At 36.8% G+C, this 15,707-nt stretch overlaps 2 protein-coding genes across 2 annotated transcripts; both read left to right on the forward strand.

The window, feature by feature from the left end:
* The first annotated feature begins 5,229 nt into the window (after window positions 1-5,229).
* LOC147518249 (uncharacterized) lies at window positions 5,230-8,177 on the forward strand. Its single transcript, XM_086593866.1, has 6 exons — window positions 5,230-5,962; window positions 6,042-6,857; window positions 6,958-7,136; window positions 7,232-7,312; window positions 7,417-7,704; window positions 7,824-8,177. Exons 1-6 carry the CDS (start codon window positions 5,230-5,232, stop codon window positions 8,175-8,177), a joined length of 2,451 nt encoding a protein of 816 aa, XP_086449992.1.
* Window positions 8,178-9,792: 1,615 nt separating this feature from the next.
* On the forward strand, window positions 9,793-11,430 carry LOC147518250 (uncharacterized). Its single transcript, XM_086593867.1, has 4 exons — window positions 9,793-9,888; window positions 10,022-10,132; window positions 10,199-10,853; window positions 11,054-11,430. The coding sequence occupies exons 1-4, from the start codon at window positions 9,793-9,795 to the stop codon at window positions 11,428-11,430; spliced, it is 1,239 nt and encodes a 412-aa protein (XP_086449993.1).
* The last annotated feature ends 4,277 nt before the right edge of the window (window positions 11,431-15,707 follow it).

Genomic DNA, 15,707 nt, shown 5'->3' on the forward strand with positions numbered 1-15,707 from the left:
TCTTCTTGGTTTCTCTCAATATATCAATGTCACAACTCTCCCAGCATCACCATTAACACGAATTTAACAAATTACCTTTGGTTGTTAAGAATGGCTTCCACCTCCCTTACGGCGGGCACATTGAAGGACAGTTCCTCTGCTTCCCTTTCCAGTTGATTCAATACATTGTCTTGCCCTACATAAATATAAGAAAGAGATGATGTAGTGAGTTAGAAAAATGGATTTACTACTTACACGGACACTTTGGTATTGTGCATATATACACATACCTGCAACATTGGTAGTTTCTTTGGTTATTCTCAACACTGATCTTAAATGCAACAATCTGCAAATCTTGATTATCTGTTGCGACAATAGATATTGGATGACCTGGCGGGACTATGAATGCAGTTCTTGGTGATAGATAGGTTCTGACCCTTTGGTAATGAAAAGTACTGCCGCCTTTCCCTATTGCTCCTCTTGTTCATAATCTTCTTCTTCCTCCTTGACTTCTCTGGCTCTGGCTTGATACATGCCATCTCAAAATGTCCTCTTCCTTCCACAACAACCACCAAAGTTGTGGCTCTTGAATTGTATAATGACACAACCATAGCTCCCTATGAGTTTATGAAAAACATGTACGCTAAACCGAATCTACAATAAATCCAGCACCTTTCATTTAAAAACTAACGGAACTAATCATCATAATGCGACTTGAGTGGATTGAATATGTATATACTTGTTTGATGTTGTGGAAAGTAACCGCAACATCAAGGTCCTGGAGTTGGCTACATTGATTAGCATCTTTGTTTAGTAGGTTATACTGTCCCATACTCTTGTTGTTAACAACGGTGCTGACATTGTCGATACTCTCTTTGTGAATCATGACCTTGATACGCAAGCGTTAAACATACATAAAGAAGAACTAGGAAGAAAATCAAAGGGAACTTCGATTTGAACGCCATTGTTACAAAGATATTCAAATGGTTTTCTCTTGGTCGATGGTTGAGTCGAATTGAAGGGTTGTATTAAGAGGAAGGGAATCATACCTAACGTTGTACATATGGCAAGAAGGATTTCATGCAAGCTTACACGTTATTGTGAGTTGTTAAATTTGCTTGGACGATTCGCCACTAACAGACAAATGATTAACACGGTGCAGAACAGTACAAAAGCACTAGTGATTTTTTGCTCCCAGCGGGATTTGCTCCAAGAGCTCCAAGGGAAACAGGAACCAACCAAGTGTCCACTGAAAAGGGGTCAACAGTTATCAAATTTCCACCTTAATATATGCTTCCTGATTTATCCCCAACCTTAAAAAAATAAAAGAAAAAAACTTAACCAGTTACAAAATCTAGTTTTTGGTCTTAATTGTTGGGGAAAAAAAAAGGAATAAAAAACTTGAAGTGCTGAACTAGTGACACTTCTTTCAAACTAAAAAAGATAAAAAATATCTTTAACTAACAAGAAATGAGGCTCACCTCCCTCATTCAGAACCCATTACACTAATCCACCCTCAAATCGCTAATACCCACTAAACCCCCCTCTTTTTAAGACGTTTATACGTAACCTCCCTATTTTTGTAAAAGTAATTAAATCTCGGTCTAATTTTAATATCCTCACCAAAATTGTTTCCTTTTCTACCCTTTCACAGAAATAGAGATTTAAGATTGACGAACCGAGAATTACAAAAAAAAATGAAAAACACCGAAACAGTGATGTTCTTGTTTCACCATTGAAGAAACAAGCTTCCACTTTCAGATTCTCATTGTTTGACCATTGAAGAAACAAGATTTGACATTGAAGAATTATAAAATGGTTATTCTTACATCTGAGAGATTGAAGAAAGTGGTATATATTTTCATCTCGATCATCTTCAAATTTGTGTTGGATGCTTTCTCAATTTGATTACGAACTCTATTCAATTAATAATTCTTGCTTCTTTCGTATTTTATAGTTTTATGCAATTATACATCTTGATATTGTTTTCGCTTTGCTTTAATTTGGTTTTATGTGTTTCTATTAGATTTGAATTTGTTATGAAAAGTAAAATTTTCGTAGTGATTCATCAGTTTTGGTGTTATTACTATGAAAAGTTAGATTGCATAGTGTTCATAAGTTTTGGCATTGTTTTTGTAAATGCAGTGAAATAGAGGGATTGTGCTTTTCTAGCATTTGTTGGAAAATTCTAACTAGTGTTCGTCTTAGCGCTAATTATATTATTATGGATTTTAAGGGCTAAAATGGTCGGATTTTATTCCTTTATCCATTGGACATTTCATTTTATTCGTTCTTTGAAGCATAGTGTGATAGAGACAGACTCGGAGCTTCAATCCTTGGCGTCTTCTGTTGGGTGAAAAGTGAGTACCGTTGCTATGGCCACCACAAGCTTCAACTCTTGGATTCTACTAGAATGCCACTTGCCTATCACTACAATGGTGGACAAGATCCATGAGAAAATTATGAAAATGATGTTTGATCGGCAAGAGTTAGGAGACCAAACAAGAAACAGAAGCAGAGCACTAGTGTTGCAAGAGGTAGGAAGAAGAACAAGCGCCCTTGCTATAACCATCGCAGCCCAAGAGTGGACTCCACTCCTACAACATGCACTGCACCAATTTAATTATTTGTTATTTGATGGTTGCTCTTATATAAAAGCAAGATGTTGATGATTTTGCATTATTTGATCTATTATTTGATGTTGCTCGTATATAAAAAACGAGATATCGATGAACTTGCTTTCTTTTTTCTGATGTTGGATTTTATAGTTTGACATTGGATTTTATATGTTACGATTTTTAGTTGGAGATTTTTAAAACAGCTAGTTCGATTTTGTATTACTGTGTAAATATACTTTTACATAGTAACTTTTGGGACTGAAATTAGCCTGACACCTAACAGAATATATGTAAATGTATTTTTACATAGTCATTATATATGTCAATCTATATTTACATAGTAACTTGACCTATGAAAACTTACATTTATATAGTTACTTTTTGGTAATGAAAATTGCCCGATACCTGACAGAATGTAAATGTATTTTTACATAGTCATGTATATATAAATCAATATTTACATAGTAAAACTACTATGCAAATTTAAGATTGCAGAGTAAAATTTAAAAATGTAGAGTAAAAGTACTATAAAAATGTAAGATTGCAGAGTAAAACCACTATGAAAAGTTAATATTGCAGAGTGAATTTTAAGATTGCAGGATAAAACTACTATGAAAATTTAAGATTGCAGAGTAAAACTACTATATGGACCCTGACAACCTTTAATAATCAAACCCAGGGAAATATAACATTTCGACTTAAGTCTTACTATGTACCATCACCACATGTTTACATCCCCATAACTACATATTTGTTTTCTAAATAACTTCATATAATAACAGCTTCAAAGACACAAACACTCAAAAACCTGCCTATTAAGGCTTATCAAAACTCTAACATCATGAATTTTTGAATTGACTACTTAAAAATATAAAAAATGCATAGTAACAATTATTACCAGGTCTGTGACTTTCCCTTTCTAAAACACAATGTGCTTTCAATTCCAGGAATGAACTAGTCATTGGCACCATACCAACTTTAAAATCCGAACAAGTTCGACTTCTGATTTTCATGTGGAAATTTAAATTTACATAATATTTTGACATATGAAAATTTAATTTTACAGAATAGTTTGATATATGAAATTTTGAATTTACATAGTAGTTTGATATAAGAAAATTGGAATTTACATATGAAAATTTAAGTTTACATAGTAGATTTGTGAAACAAAACATGGCTGATGAAAAAACATTTGTACTATGCAAATTTAAAAATGCATAGTAGTAGTATCATGCAACTACATAGTAATATCACTCTGAAAATTTTAATTTGCATAGTTTAACTCTCTAATCGTTGTGAAAGCTAGAACCAAAAAGAAAAAGATCCCCAACAAACCCAAATGGCCAAACACAAGTTTTGTTGCAAAACTTTTACAACCAATATTAACATTCAATCTTTAGTATTTGGATTTCTCTTTTCAAGTAGGAAATCAACAATGTCGATATTTAATCTAATATATAATGAGAACAGATTTAGAAATTGAATTTTCATTATCTTCACCCTGTTTTCAATCTTCAAAATTGTCGTTCGAATATGAATCTACAACCTTCTTTAATTCTTCCACCATAAAATCGATATTAAATTCTTAGAATTTGAGACTGTGGGGAAGACAATACCATTTGAGAAGGTGCTGAGTTTTTTGAGAAGTTTTCTCTCGTAAAGAGAGAGAAAACTGGCCCGAGTTGTTTTAATTACAGGGGTATTTTGGTAAGTTCTGGATGTTGAAAAAAATAGGGGGGTTTTATGGTTTAGTCCGTAAAGAGGGGGTTTTTATATACCTAGTTGAAGGGAGAGGGAGATTAAATGCAAAACCTGCTTTAACTAATGATAGGAAGAACTCCTATATATTTTACAATGAGATTTTTTTAATTCTTTTTCTTTTTATTTATTTTTATTTCTAGTGGGGACAAATCAGGAAGTTTGTTCTAAGGAAAGAATTTGATAACTGTCAATCTCTTTTTAGTGGACACGTGGTTGGTTCCTATTTCGCTTGGAGCTCTTGGAGCAAATCCCGTTGGGAGCAAAAAATCACTCCAAAAGCACTAATGTACGAAGAAGAAGAGGCTCGAAGGTGAAATTGTATGTGGCCAAAGGACAAAGTTGAAACAGGGAAGAAGTAACACACCAAGGATATCAACGTTGAGCTTATAGTCTTACACATGTAAACATGAAATATATGATCTTCATAACCAAAACAATAAGAACCAAAACTTAAATTATATATCCCAAATTTGAGTTACAGTAATTAGTAACTAAACTAATAACCATGACCACTAAAAGTTAGTAGTGTCACAACTGCTCAATAAACACTGATTCTCAGAACTAGTTTCTAGTTCGCGCAAGCTCATATATGGAGTAAGGTAGATTAAGGCATGGCAGGGGATTAAGAAATTAATTGAAATTAAATGTTAAGATGATTGAAATTGCTGATTAGTGATAACCCCTCAAACTTTATCCTTGGAGTTGTCTTCAACCTTGCAAATATCAGCATTAGCCATTTTGTCCGCTTTCACTTCTGCTATAGCATGCATTTCCACGTGATAAATGTGTCGATACGCGGAGAATCGACAAAGTAAATTTGACACATAAGTAACAGACGTGTCACCATGCATGAACACATTTCTCCCTATAAATGCACAGCTTCTCCTCTGTTCTAACCCATCAAAGCCAAGCCAAGAAACCATGGTGTTCAAATCAAAGCTTCCTTTGCTTTTCTGCGTTCTTTTTTCTCTCAATAACCTTAGCTCTTGCTCTTCATACTGAAGAAGATCCACAGAGAGAGTATCAACAATGTCAGCGTCGCTGTCAACAAGAAGAGTTTGGTCGACAACAACAACAACAGCAATGTCAGCAAAGATGTGAGCAACAACGCCGTGAACAAGAAGAAAGGGAGAGAGGACAACATGGTACTCTCGAAAACACAAGAGATCCACAACAAGAGTACCAACAATGCCAGCGCCGTTGCCAGCAACAAGAGCAAGGACAGCAGCAGCAACAATGCCAGGAACGTTGTGAGCAGCGACGCAGAGAACAAGAAGAAAGGAGAGGGAACAAGGCGATAACACAAGAGACCCGCAACAAGAGTACCAACAATGCCAACGCCGCTGTCAGCAGCAAGAGCAAGGGCAGGAGCAGCAACAACAATGTCAGCAAAGGTGTGAGCAACGACGCAGAGAACAAGAAGAAAGGGAGAGGGGACAAGGCAGAGACCCACAACAAGAGTACCAACAATGCCAGCGCCGTTGTCAGCAACAAGAGCAAGGACAGCAGCAGCAACAATGCCAGGAACGTTGTGAGCAGCGACGCAGAGAACAAGAAGAAAGGGAGAGGGAACAAGGCGATAACACAAGAGACCCGCAACAAGAGTACCAACAATGCCAACGCCGCTGTCAGCAGCAAGAGCAAGGGCAGGAGCAGCAACAACAATGTCAGCAAAGGTGTGAGCAACGACGCAGAGAACAAGAAGAAAGGGAGAGGGACAAGGCAGAGACCCACAACAAGAGTACCAACAATGCCAGCGCCGTTGTCAGCAACAAGAGCAAGGACAGCAGCAGCAACAATGCCAGCAACGTTGTGAGCAGCGACGCAGAGAACAAGAAGAAAGGGAGAGGGAACAAGGCGATAACACAAGAGACCCGCAACAAGAGTACCAACAATGCCAACGCCGCTGTCAGCAGCAAGAACAAGGGCAGCAGCAGCAACAACAATGTCAGCAAAGGTGTGAACAACGACGCAGAGAACAAGAAGAAAGGGAGGGAGAACATGGTGATAACACCAGAGACCCGCAACAAGAGTACCAACAATGCCGACAACATTGCCAACAGGAACAAAGAGGCCAACGCCAACAACAACTGCAATGTGAGCAACGTTGTGAGGAGAGACGACAGGAGCAACAAAGAGAGCAATCAAGAGATCCTCAACAGCAGTTTCAACAATGCCAACAACGGTGCCAGCAACAGGAACAGGGCCAGAGACAGCAACAATGCCAGCAACGTTGTGAAGAAGAACGACAACGACAAGGAGATAGCAGATGGGAACAACAAGAACAGAGAAACAATCCTTACTTCCTAGATGAAGAAAGCTTTGAAGATCGGTTTAAGACTCAACATGGATACACCAGAGTTTCCCAGAGGTTCTCTCAAATTTCAAGTCTTCTTCGGGGAATTGAAAACTATCGTTTGGGCCTCTTTGAAGCAAATCCTAGCACTTTCATGATTCCTCACCATTTTGATGCTGAAGCTGTTTTCTTCGTAGTTAGAGGTATGAATAATTTTTCATTTTGGAGCACACATGTCCAAGTAATGTAGTCGAGTACTACAAGTAAATATGATCGTAAACAATACTGTTGATTTTGTTGCAGGAAGAGGAACGATCAACCTAATCCACCAACAGAACAAGGAGTCATACAACCTTGAACGCGGAGATGTGATTAGGGTCCCTGCAGGTGCTTTGATCTACTTGATTAATAGAGATAGCAATGACAAGTTCCAGATTGCCTCACTCTTTCAACCTGTTTCTACACCAACAAACACATTCAGGGTCAGTATCATATATACTAGCTTTCTCAATCTTACTAGGTCCTTCTGTGCATTCAAGTTGCTATCTAGTGTATACTAATTCGTGTGCTTAATTAGGAGTTCTTTGGCGTTGGTGGTGAAAATCCAGAGTCTTTCTTCAATGTCTTCAGTGATGAGATCCTTGAAGCCGCATTTAATGTATGCTTCCAAATTAAATAATTTTTTCGGTTTTCACTGTGTCAACATCTTGATGTCTTACAATCTTTTAAGTTTTTTTGACATTTTTTATGCCAACACTTTAGACCGAGAGGGAAAGACTAGATAAAGTGTTCAAACAACAGAGGCAGGGGGAGATCGTTGAGGCCTCTCAAGAGCAAATAAGGGCATTGAGTCGAGATGCTTCGTCCTCTCAAGAAGGCGGTCACATATGGTCTAGACGTGGTAGCCGGTCCTCTAGGGGACCCTACAACCTACTAAACAAACGCCCTACCCACTCTAACGAGTTTGGACAACTACATGAGGTTGATGGTAATGACTACAGCCAACTCCAAGACCTTGATGTCGCAGTCACTTTCCATAACATCAAACAGGTACATTTATTCAATTCACTCAGTTTTACACATACAGCTATATATATGTTATTATATTGCATTGATGCTTCTTCTTCTTCTTCTTCTTCTTCTTCTTTTTATTTTTGTAATTGTCATAGGGAGCCATGGTTGCGCCATTCTACAATTCAAAAGCGACAAGTCTGGTTGTTGTTGTGGAAGGAAGAGGACGCTTTGAGATGGCATGTCCACACGTCTCATCAAGCAAGAGACAGAGAAGTCAAGGAAGAAGGGAGTATGAACAAGAAGAAGAACGAGAGGAAAGTGGCAGTACTCATTACCAAAGGGTCAGCGCCCGTCTATCTCCAAGAACTGCATTCATTGTCCCGGCAGGTCATCCAGTATCCATTGTCGCTTCAGATAACCAAAACTTGCAGATTGTAGCATTCAAGATCAATGTTGAGAACAACCAAAGAAACTACCTAGCAGGTATGTATATGTTTAATTCCTCGTAGTCCATTATATTATTTGTAGAATGTGGAACTCACTAGATTATTTTTCTTTGTTTTAATGATGAAGGTCAAGAAAATGTGTTGAATCAACTGGAAAGGGAAGCAAAGGAACTGGCCTTTAACATGCCCGCAAAAGAGGTGGAGGCTATCTTCAACAACCAAAGGCAATCTGTCTTCCTTCCTGGACCAAACCAGCGCCAACAGAGAGAGGAGGGACGCCATGGTGGCTTGCTACTTGACACCATTAAGGATGTCTTTATGTTTTGAGAGAACTTCTTTGTAGTAATAATGTATCCAAGCGAGAGTGTATCATATATGTAATGAATAAGAGCTTTTGCAGAGTAATAAATAAATAAATTGGAGGCTTTTTTATATAAACTGTGTCATCTTAGCTTTCATGCAATCGAGAAGAAGAAAACAGGGAATCAAAATCAGTATGCATATGTGAGCATGAATAATGAACATATAGAAAACAGTTTTAGAATGTGTTTGGTTCTCCTTCAGAAGATATCGATGTGGACTTAAAGAGTGACAAATTTCATTCCACAGAAGAGTTAAATGCGTCCTTGAGATCTCATTTGCCTCCCCGTCTTGGCCAATTTCATTTGGGTAGTCTAGTAGCAACTCTTTCATCAATTGTGTACCATCTTAGTTCTTGCCATAATGCTATTGTCCAAAAACTAATCGGCCAGGGCGCGGCATCGATAGGGAGGCACCAAGAAGTGAATCATTTTGAGAACAAGAAAGGCCCAATTTCAGAGAAAATGAAGTCTAGAGGACACGGTTTTTGGTGAGTAACTCACAAGGACAAATTCTAGCAATTAGTAACCCATGAACCCACGATTTCAAATTTAGTAACCCTCAAGGACAAAATAAGTTGGCCCGGCCCATTTGCTTTTTTTAAATGCCAGTAATACCCTTCCATGAAATCGACCATTTTTTTTATAATACGAGTTTAACCCTTTTGTGTTATATTTAAAGCAGAGAAATTTTCAAACTCAAAATACTTTACACTGCGCGCTGCGTTTTTAGTGGATAGCGAAGATCGCGACACCAGGTTTCAATCTAAAAAGGTTTGTTCTATATGATTTCAATATAAGGTCCAATAATCTATAAACTTAAATTTGAAATCGTATACTTAAAATTGAAATCGTATGTTGAGGGTATACTTAAACTTGAAATCGTATTTTGAAATCATAAAATGTTATGATTTGTATACCCATTGAGATTGTTTATGATTGATAGTTTTTATGCTATCGGCTTTGTTTTGATTGAGGTTGTGTTATGATTTAGATTTTTCTTTTTTTTTGGATCAGAATGGTTATGAATACTCATTGAACAAATAATATGAACACTTATTGTTCATAGTCTAGTTGAGTATGAACAATGTATGTTCATACCTCTCTGAAGCATTGTGAATGATCATAGTAGTACGTGTACTATGAACATTTAATGTTCATGGTGAACACTTATTGTTCATAGTCTAGTGGAGTATGAACAATGTATGTTCATACCTCTCTGAAGCATTACAAATGATCATAGTATTTTGTTTTTATTGTGTACATCTCCTGAATTACATTTTTATTGTCGTTTTGTGGGTTGAATTTTGCAGTTATACATGGAATTTAGTGTGATTGGAGTTTTTTGCTATAATGGCGGTACTTTGCCCTTTCGTTTTGGGTTGGATTCTTCGATTGATGTTGTTACTCGCAAGGTGTGTGACAAGCTAGTGGCCTGATTTGGGATTAAGGAGTTTTTCTATGTGTTTCTCCCGTGATGTAAAAGAGAATCTGATTGAAACAGATAGGGATTTGCGATCTTTGGCTTGCTATTGTTATGGCATGAAGATTGTAACTGTGGAGATTAAAGTAAATGTGTGTATGAGTTCAATGAGTAGCTATAGTGGTGCAAGTATGTCAAGTTCATCAGGTTCATCGAGTTACTTAATTGGTGGTGAGGTTGTTGGTCATAAAACTTACAAGTCTGATTTTTGGTGGCGTAACTTTGATAGTGGTGTTGGGTAGAGATTTGCTTTAGGTGCTCCTGAGTTTAGATGTAAATTGATAGAGTACTCTATTGTGAGTGGTTACAAGTATAAGTTGATCAAGAATGATGATTTTAGAGTGACTGCGGTTTGTCAGAAGAAAAATGAGCTAAATTGTCAATGGTGTATTCACTCTTGGGAGAGTTGTGGTTATTTTGAGATTAAGAAGATTAATCTCACACACACTTGTGGTTTTGCAGTTAAAGACTACGACCATCCACCTCTCACTTCTTATCTTGTGAAGACTCATATTCTTGATTTTGCAAGAGATAAACCAGATTTGACATTTGGAGATATTACTGCTTTATATACTCGTGAGTACGGGCTTAGTATTTCAAGGCACATAGCTTATGCGGGTAAGAAGTTGGCACTGAAGGAGTTGTATGGTGATGTTGCGCTGTCTTACAATGACCTGTTGTGGTATACGAATGAGTTGAAAAGAAGAGATCCTGGGAATATTGTTGAACTTGAAGTTAACAAGGAGAGTGGGAAGTTTGAGAGGGTGTTTGTTGCTTTCGAATCAAGTATCCATTGTTTTAAGTTTTGCCGCCCGTTGGTGTATTTGGATGGAACATTCTTGAAATCTGATTACAAAGGGTGCTTGTTGGTTGCTACTGCAAAAAATGGAGATCAAGGTATTCTCCTAATTTTACTACTTGCATTTTCATTAGTTTTAATTTTGTGTTTGGTCATGAACAATCATTGTTCATAATTGTTTTGGAGTATGAACAATACATGTTCATATGAACAATCATTGTGCATACACGTTTTTGTGTACTCTGTATGAACACATAACACTGATGCTTCAAGTTATCTCATATTTTGTTTTTTTAAGGATTGTTCCCTCTTGCTGTTGGTGTTGTTGACATTGAAAACGATTCCAATTGGTATTGGTTTCTTGATATGTTTAAGAAGGTTTTTGGGTATGAGCAAAGGTATACGTTTTTGAGTGATAGGTATCATGGTTTGCTTGTCAACATTCCTATTGTATTTCCTGATTCCTATCACTCTTTTTGCTTGTGGCATATGGAGAACAACCTTAGAACATGTTTGTCGAAGTCATATGGTATGACAAAAGTATTGGTTGCATTATTTAAGAAATGTGCTTATGCTGCCACACATGAGAAATTTGAGGAGCACATAGCTGAATTCAAGGAAATTGGTGGAGATGCGCTTTCTAACTTTCTTAATAGGGCACCTTATGAGTACTAGGCTAATGCGTAATTCTGTGGGGCCCAGTATGGTGAGATGTGCTCTTCTTTGGTGGAATGCTACAACAGCTGGATAGATAAAGAGCGGCATCTTCCCATCACAGCCATGTTAGATGCAATTCGGATAAAGATGATGAAGATGACGTCTGCCTGGAGGATGGAATGCAAGAATTGGAAAAGTTTTCTTTGTCCTAAAATTGAAGTAAAGTTGCTTGAGAGGACCGAGAGGACTCGTTCTGTGACTGTGACAAAGTCAGATGATCATGTATTTAAAGTTGATACGGAGAAGCATAAGCATCGGGTTGATTTGCTTAGGAGAGACTGTACTTGCAACAAATGGGGCATAGACGGTTTTCCTTGCCGTCATGCTATTATGAGTATTCATTGCAAATAGGAGTCGGTGTATTCATACATTGAAGATGCATTTCGCTCCACTTATTTTAGTAGCACCTACTTTCATGGCATAACTGCAATTAGTCGTAACGAGATCTGCTCGGATGGTTCTGATGAAGTGCGAATTCTCCCACCAGATGTGAAGAAGCCTCCGGGTAGACCACGAGTTAAGAGGATTGAGAGCGCGGGTGTTATACGTTATACTGCCCAGAAGTGCAGAAAATGCGACAGCACCGACCGACATGACCGAAAGAATTGCCAAGGGAAAATTGTTGATATGGTATCAAGGTCTTGCCAATTATTCTAGGTGGGAAGCACTAATCAGGCTGTGTTAATGTTTTGTGTGAACAATATATTGATTGACTGATTGATATTAATACAGTTTTCATATGATTTTTATATTAGGATGTTTAATGTTCTAGGTGGAATATATTTTAAAGTCTCATATGATTTATATTATTCATTTCATTAATGTTATTGAGGTATGATTTTTATATTTGTTCATAGCTACTGGAGTATGAACAAATATTGTTCATACCTAGTGTACTATGAACATTCAATGTTCATGGTGAACAATTAATGTTCATACCTAGTACGTGTACTATGAACATTCAATGTTCATGGTGAACAATCAATGTTCATATATGGTGTACTATGAACATGATTTGTTCATACTTAACAATCACTGTTCATACACTAACAATCGTTATTGGACTATAAACATTCAATGTTCATACCTACTGGAGTATGAACAAATATTGTTCATACATGATTATTAATGAAAAAGAATAACAATAAGAGAACACATGATAAACATCAATAATAGTTCATACATTTTGTCATTGTGTACCAAAATCATGACTACTCAAAGAACACATTTCACTATGAATCACCACTGATGCACATTCATACATGACAAAAAATATTGTTTTGTCATTGTGTACCAAAAAGACCACTCAAAAAGAACACATTTCACTTTGAATCACCACGTCAAAATATATTGTTCATAGAGTAAACTCTCCTTTTCTTAACGCCTCCTGGAACTCATGATCTTCCTTTGTCCAGCTTCTTGGTTTATCAGAAAGCAATTCACATGCAAGTTCTGGGCACATATTGTGTACTTCGGTTTCAGTAGTTACATCACAAAAATCCCAACGACCTTGTTCATAAAGAATTTGCATCTTTTTACAAACATGAACGCTGCAATCAACACTGCAATTTAGAGAATACATATCTCAGGTCAATTATTGTTTTCTGTATGCCTAGAAGTCTCCAAGAATGTCAGTGAATAATTATGTGCTTACCTATTGTGTTGTTGTGGACATTTTTGAGGCATTATTCTTCCTTTATTACTGAGGATGTGGATTTTCTTCTTCTCTATTTGATCCAACTGTTGATGGGATCAACCAGTCTTTTCCTCTGCAAAATAAAAAGAAGTTATTTCATTATGTTTCAAAAAAAAAAAATCATGTCAGTTAAGTGTTTTATGTTGAACTCACTAGATCTTTCGCAACTTGGAGCGATTTTTTTTCGGTGATTAGGGAGTTGAAATGAAACCATTGCTCTTGTTGTCCCTCTCTCAACTCTATTACAAGAAGTGTCCAATATGTATCTGAATGAACAGGAATAGCTATGAATTTTGCAGAAAAGTCAATGCACTGCACTATTTTTTCCAAGCCTCCTTCTTCATCTAACATTTTCTGTGTCAATGATTGCATGAAATAGTAAGAATGTGACAACATCTACAATATAGAAATGAAATAGAATTTTGTAATAAATAATTTACCTTTATGTTGGAAGTGATTAGACAAGTTTCATTTTTTCCATAGTTCTTTTCTTGAAGGTGTTTAGACCACCAGTCGATAACCTATTGAATTGAGCATTTTTTAAATTGGCATTACATATTTCATGAACAATGATTGTTCATAGTACAATATGGACTATGAACAATGAGTGTTCATAGTCCAATTTTAGTATGAATAAAGAATGTTAATAGCTCATAACTATAAACAATGATTGTTCATAGTACAATTTTAGTAAAAACAAAATTTACCTAAAAATCAATTTCTCTATCAAATAGAAGGTCTTTAACTAGAACACCCTGTACTTGTAAATTTCCATCTGACCATGCAATTGTGCTTCAAAAACCATAAGGAATTACCATAAGAAATTACCATTAGTCAAAAATGTTATAGTAAACTTGCAAAACTTACAGTCTTGTTACACTTACCCTTTGTCTGCTATCGTAAAGAAAGTGTCGACAACTTGTCTGTGGCTTTCTTCTAATCCCTCATAGTAGGGACTCGTTTTAGGGTCTTCGAGTGGTCCACTCTCAATATTATTGCCAAGAATTTGCTTGCCATTATCAACTTTCTTTATTTTCCCCTTCCCTTCAGCAATGTATTCCTTGCCAATAGGCTTAGTTTTCCTTCCTTTATTTTCCTTGACTTGCTTTACTAGGGAACAAGGTTCCTCTGCTCCCTTACCCGCCTCAACATCCTTCTCTTCACCTTTATCTGTATCTCCCTCCTTGTCTGGAGGAGACAATGTAAGACGTAAGTCAAATGATGGAGCTTCACTTGTTGCACTTCAGCCAGGGGGACTTGATCAGGTTGAGGTTGCAATTCAGCCAGGGGGACTTGATCAGGTTGAGGTTGAGGTTGCACTTCAGCCAGGGGGACTTGGTCAGGTTGAGGTTGCAATTTAGCAAGGGGGACTTGATCAGGTTGAGGTTGAGGTTGAGGTTCAATTGTATCCCCCTCTTGCCTTTCCTTTAACATCTCCTTTAATTTTTTTATTTCTTCTTTGCGATCAAGAAGTTGTTTCTCAAGTGTGGAAATTTTGGCCAACAGTTCTTTGTTCTCCATTCTAAATGCTTCATCTGTTCCTGAAGTAGGCTGGACTTCATGATCTATACTTTTGACTAAATCAATGTACATGTCACGAAGTAACTCCCTTTCGACCTCCGTTCTTTCAAAGATTGACAACGATCCGAGATCAGCCATCTTGTAATCGGAGTCTTCCGAAACGCATCAAACAAGGTCTTTAAATTCCACCTCGCACACCTGGGGAATTTACTTTCATAGTTCTGTACCTTGTTGATGACTAGAGAGTGTTGACAAATCCAAAACTGCAACGCACGTGACGAAAGCCATAATAGTTCACACACCAACAAACCAAAATATTAAAACAATCAATGTTCATACCCTAATAATAGATATGAACAATGAGTGTTCATACCTATCCATGTATTAACATTGATTGTTCATTAGGGTATGAACATTGAATGTTCATATCTAATTCAATGTTCATACCCAAAGGACTATGAACATCAAATGTTCATACCTACCAATTGAAAAAAAAATTTAAGGAGAAACAATACCATAAACATTATCGTGCAGCCATTGATTGTCAATTTCTTCTTTTCCTTCTTGACTTTGTGCTCTCTCGCTGCATCAATTAGGTCATTGTGGATAGATGTTGGCCAAGACAACTTTCTCAATGTATCCAAGTTAGTCAACAGCAATTATATAACACCCCGTGTTTTTATTTAATATTTTCCTAGTACAATCAATAATAAAAATAATAATAAGAGATAAGATTAAAATAAAAAGGATAAAGATTAGAAAGAGATAAGGTAAAGAGGATAAACCCCATTCCCTATTTTTAAGGGGTTTTTTAAAAAAAATAGTGTTTACACATGAGTTTACACGGAGAGTTTTAAACAGTGGAGAGAGGGAGAGTTTTAAACAGTGGAGAGAGAGAGAGTTTTACTCAAAGAAGAAAATGAAGGTTTCTTGCTGGGGATTTGCTGGCAACAGGAGCTTATCACGAGTGAGTAGTCTAAACCTTAATTTTATATAATTGATTTATTACTGGGATTTA

The sequence above is a fragment of the Coptis chinensis genome, chromosome 2, assembly GCF_015680905.1.
Source record: "Coptis chinensis isolate HL-2020 chromosome 2, ASM1568090v1, whole genome shotgun sequence".
Lineage (NCBI taxonomy): Eukaryota > Viridiplantae > Streptophyta > Magnoliopsida > Ranunculales > Ranunculaceae > Coptis > Coptis chinensis.

Excerpts from the sequence above, each read along its gene's own strand:
- LOC147518250 (XM_086593867.1), top strand. The coding sequence starts at position 9,793 with ATGGAATTTAGTGTGATTGGAGTTTTTTGCTATAATGGCGGTACTTTG. Across the intron at positions 9,889-10,021 it reads TTGATGTTGTTACTCGCAAG|ATTGTAACTGTGGAGATTAA; the intron begins GTGTGTGACAAG and ends TATGGCATGAAG. Across the intron at positions 10,133-10,198 it reads GTTACTTAATTGGTGGTGAG|AGATTTGCTTTAGGTGCTCC; the intron begins GTTGTTGGTCAT and ends GGTGTTGGGTAG.
- LOC147518249 (XM_086593866.1), top strand. The coding sequence starts at position 5,230 with ATGCACAGCTTCTCCTCTGTTCTAACCCATCAAAGCCAAGCCAAGAAA. Across the intron at positions 5,963-6,041 it reads ACAAGAGACCCGCAACAAGA|CAACGACGCAGAGAACAAGA; the intron begins GTACCAACAATG and ends CAAAGGTGTGAG. Across the intron at positions 7,705-7,823 it reads CTTTCCATAACATCAAACAG|GGAGCCATGGTTGCGCCATT; the intron begins GTACATTTATTC and ends TAATTGTCATAG.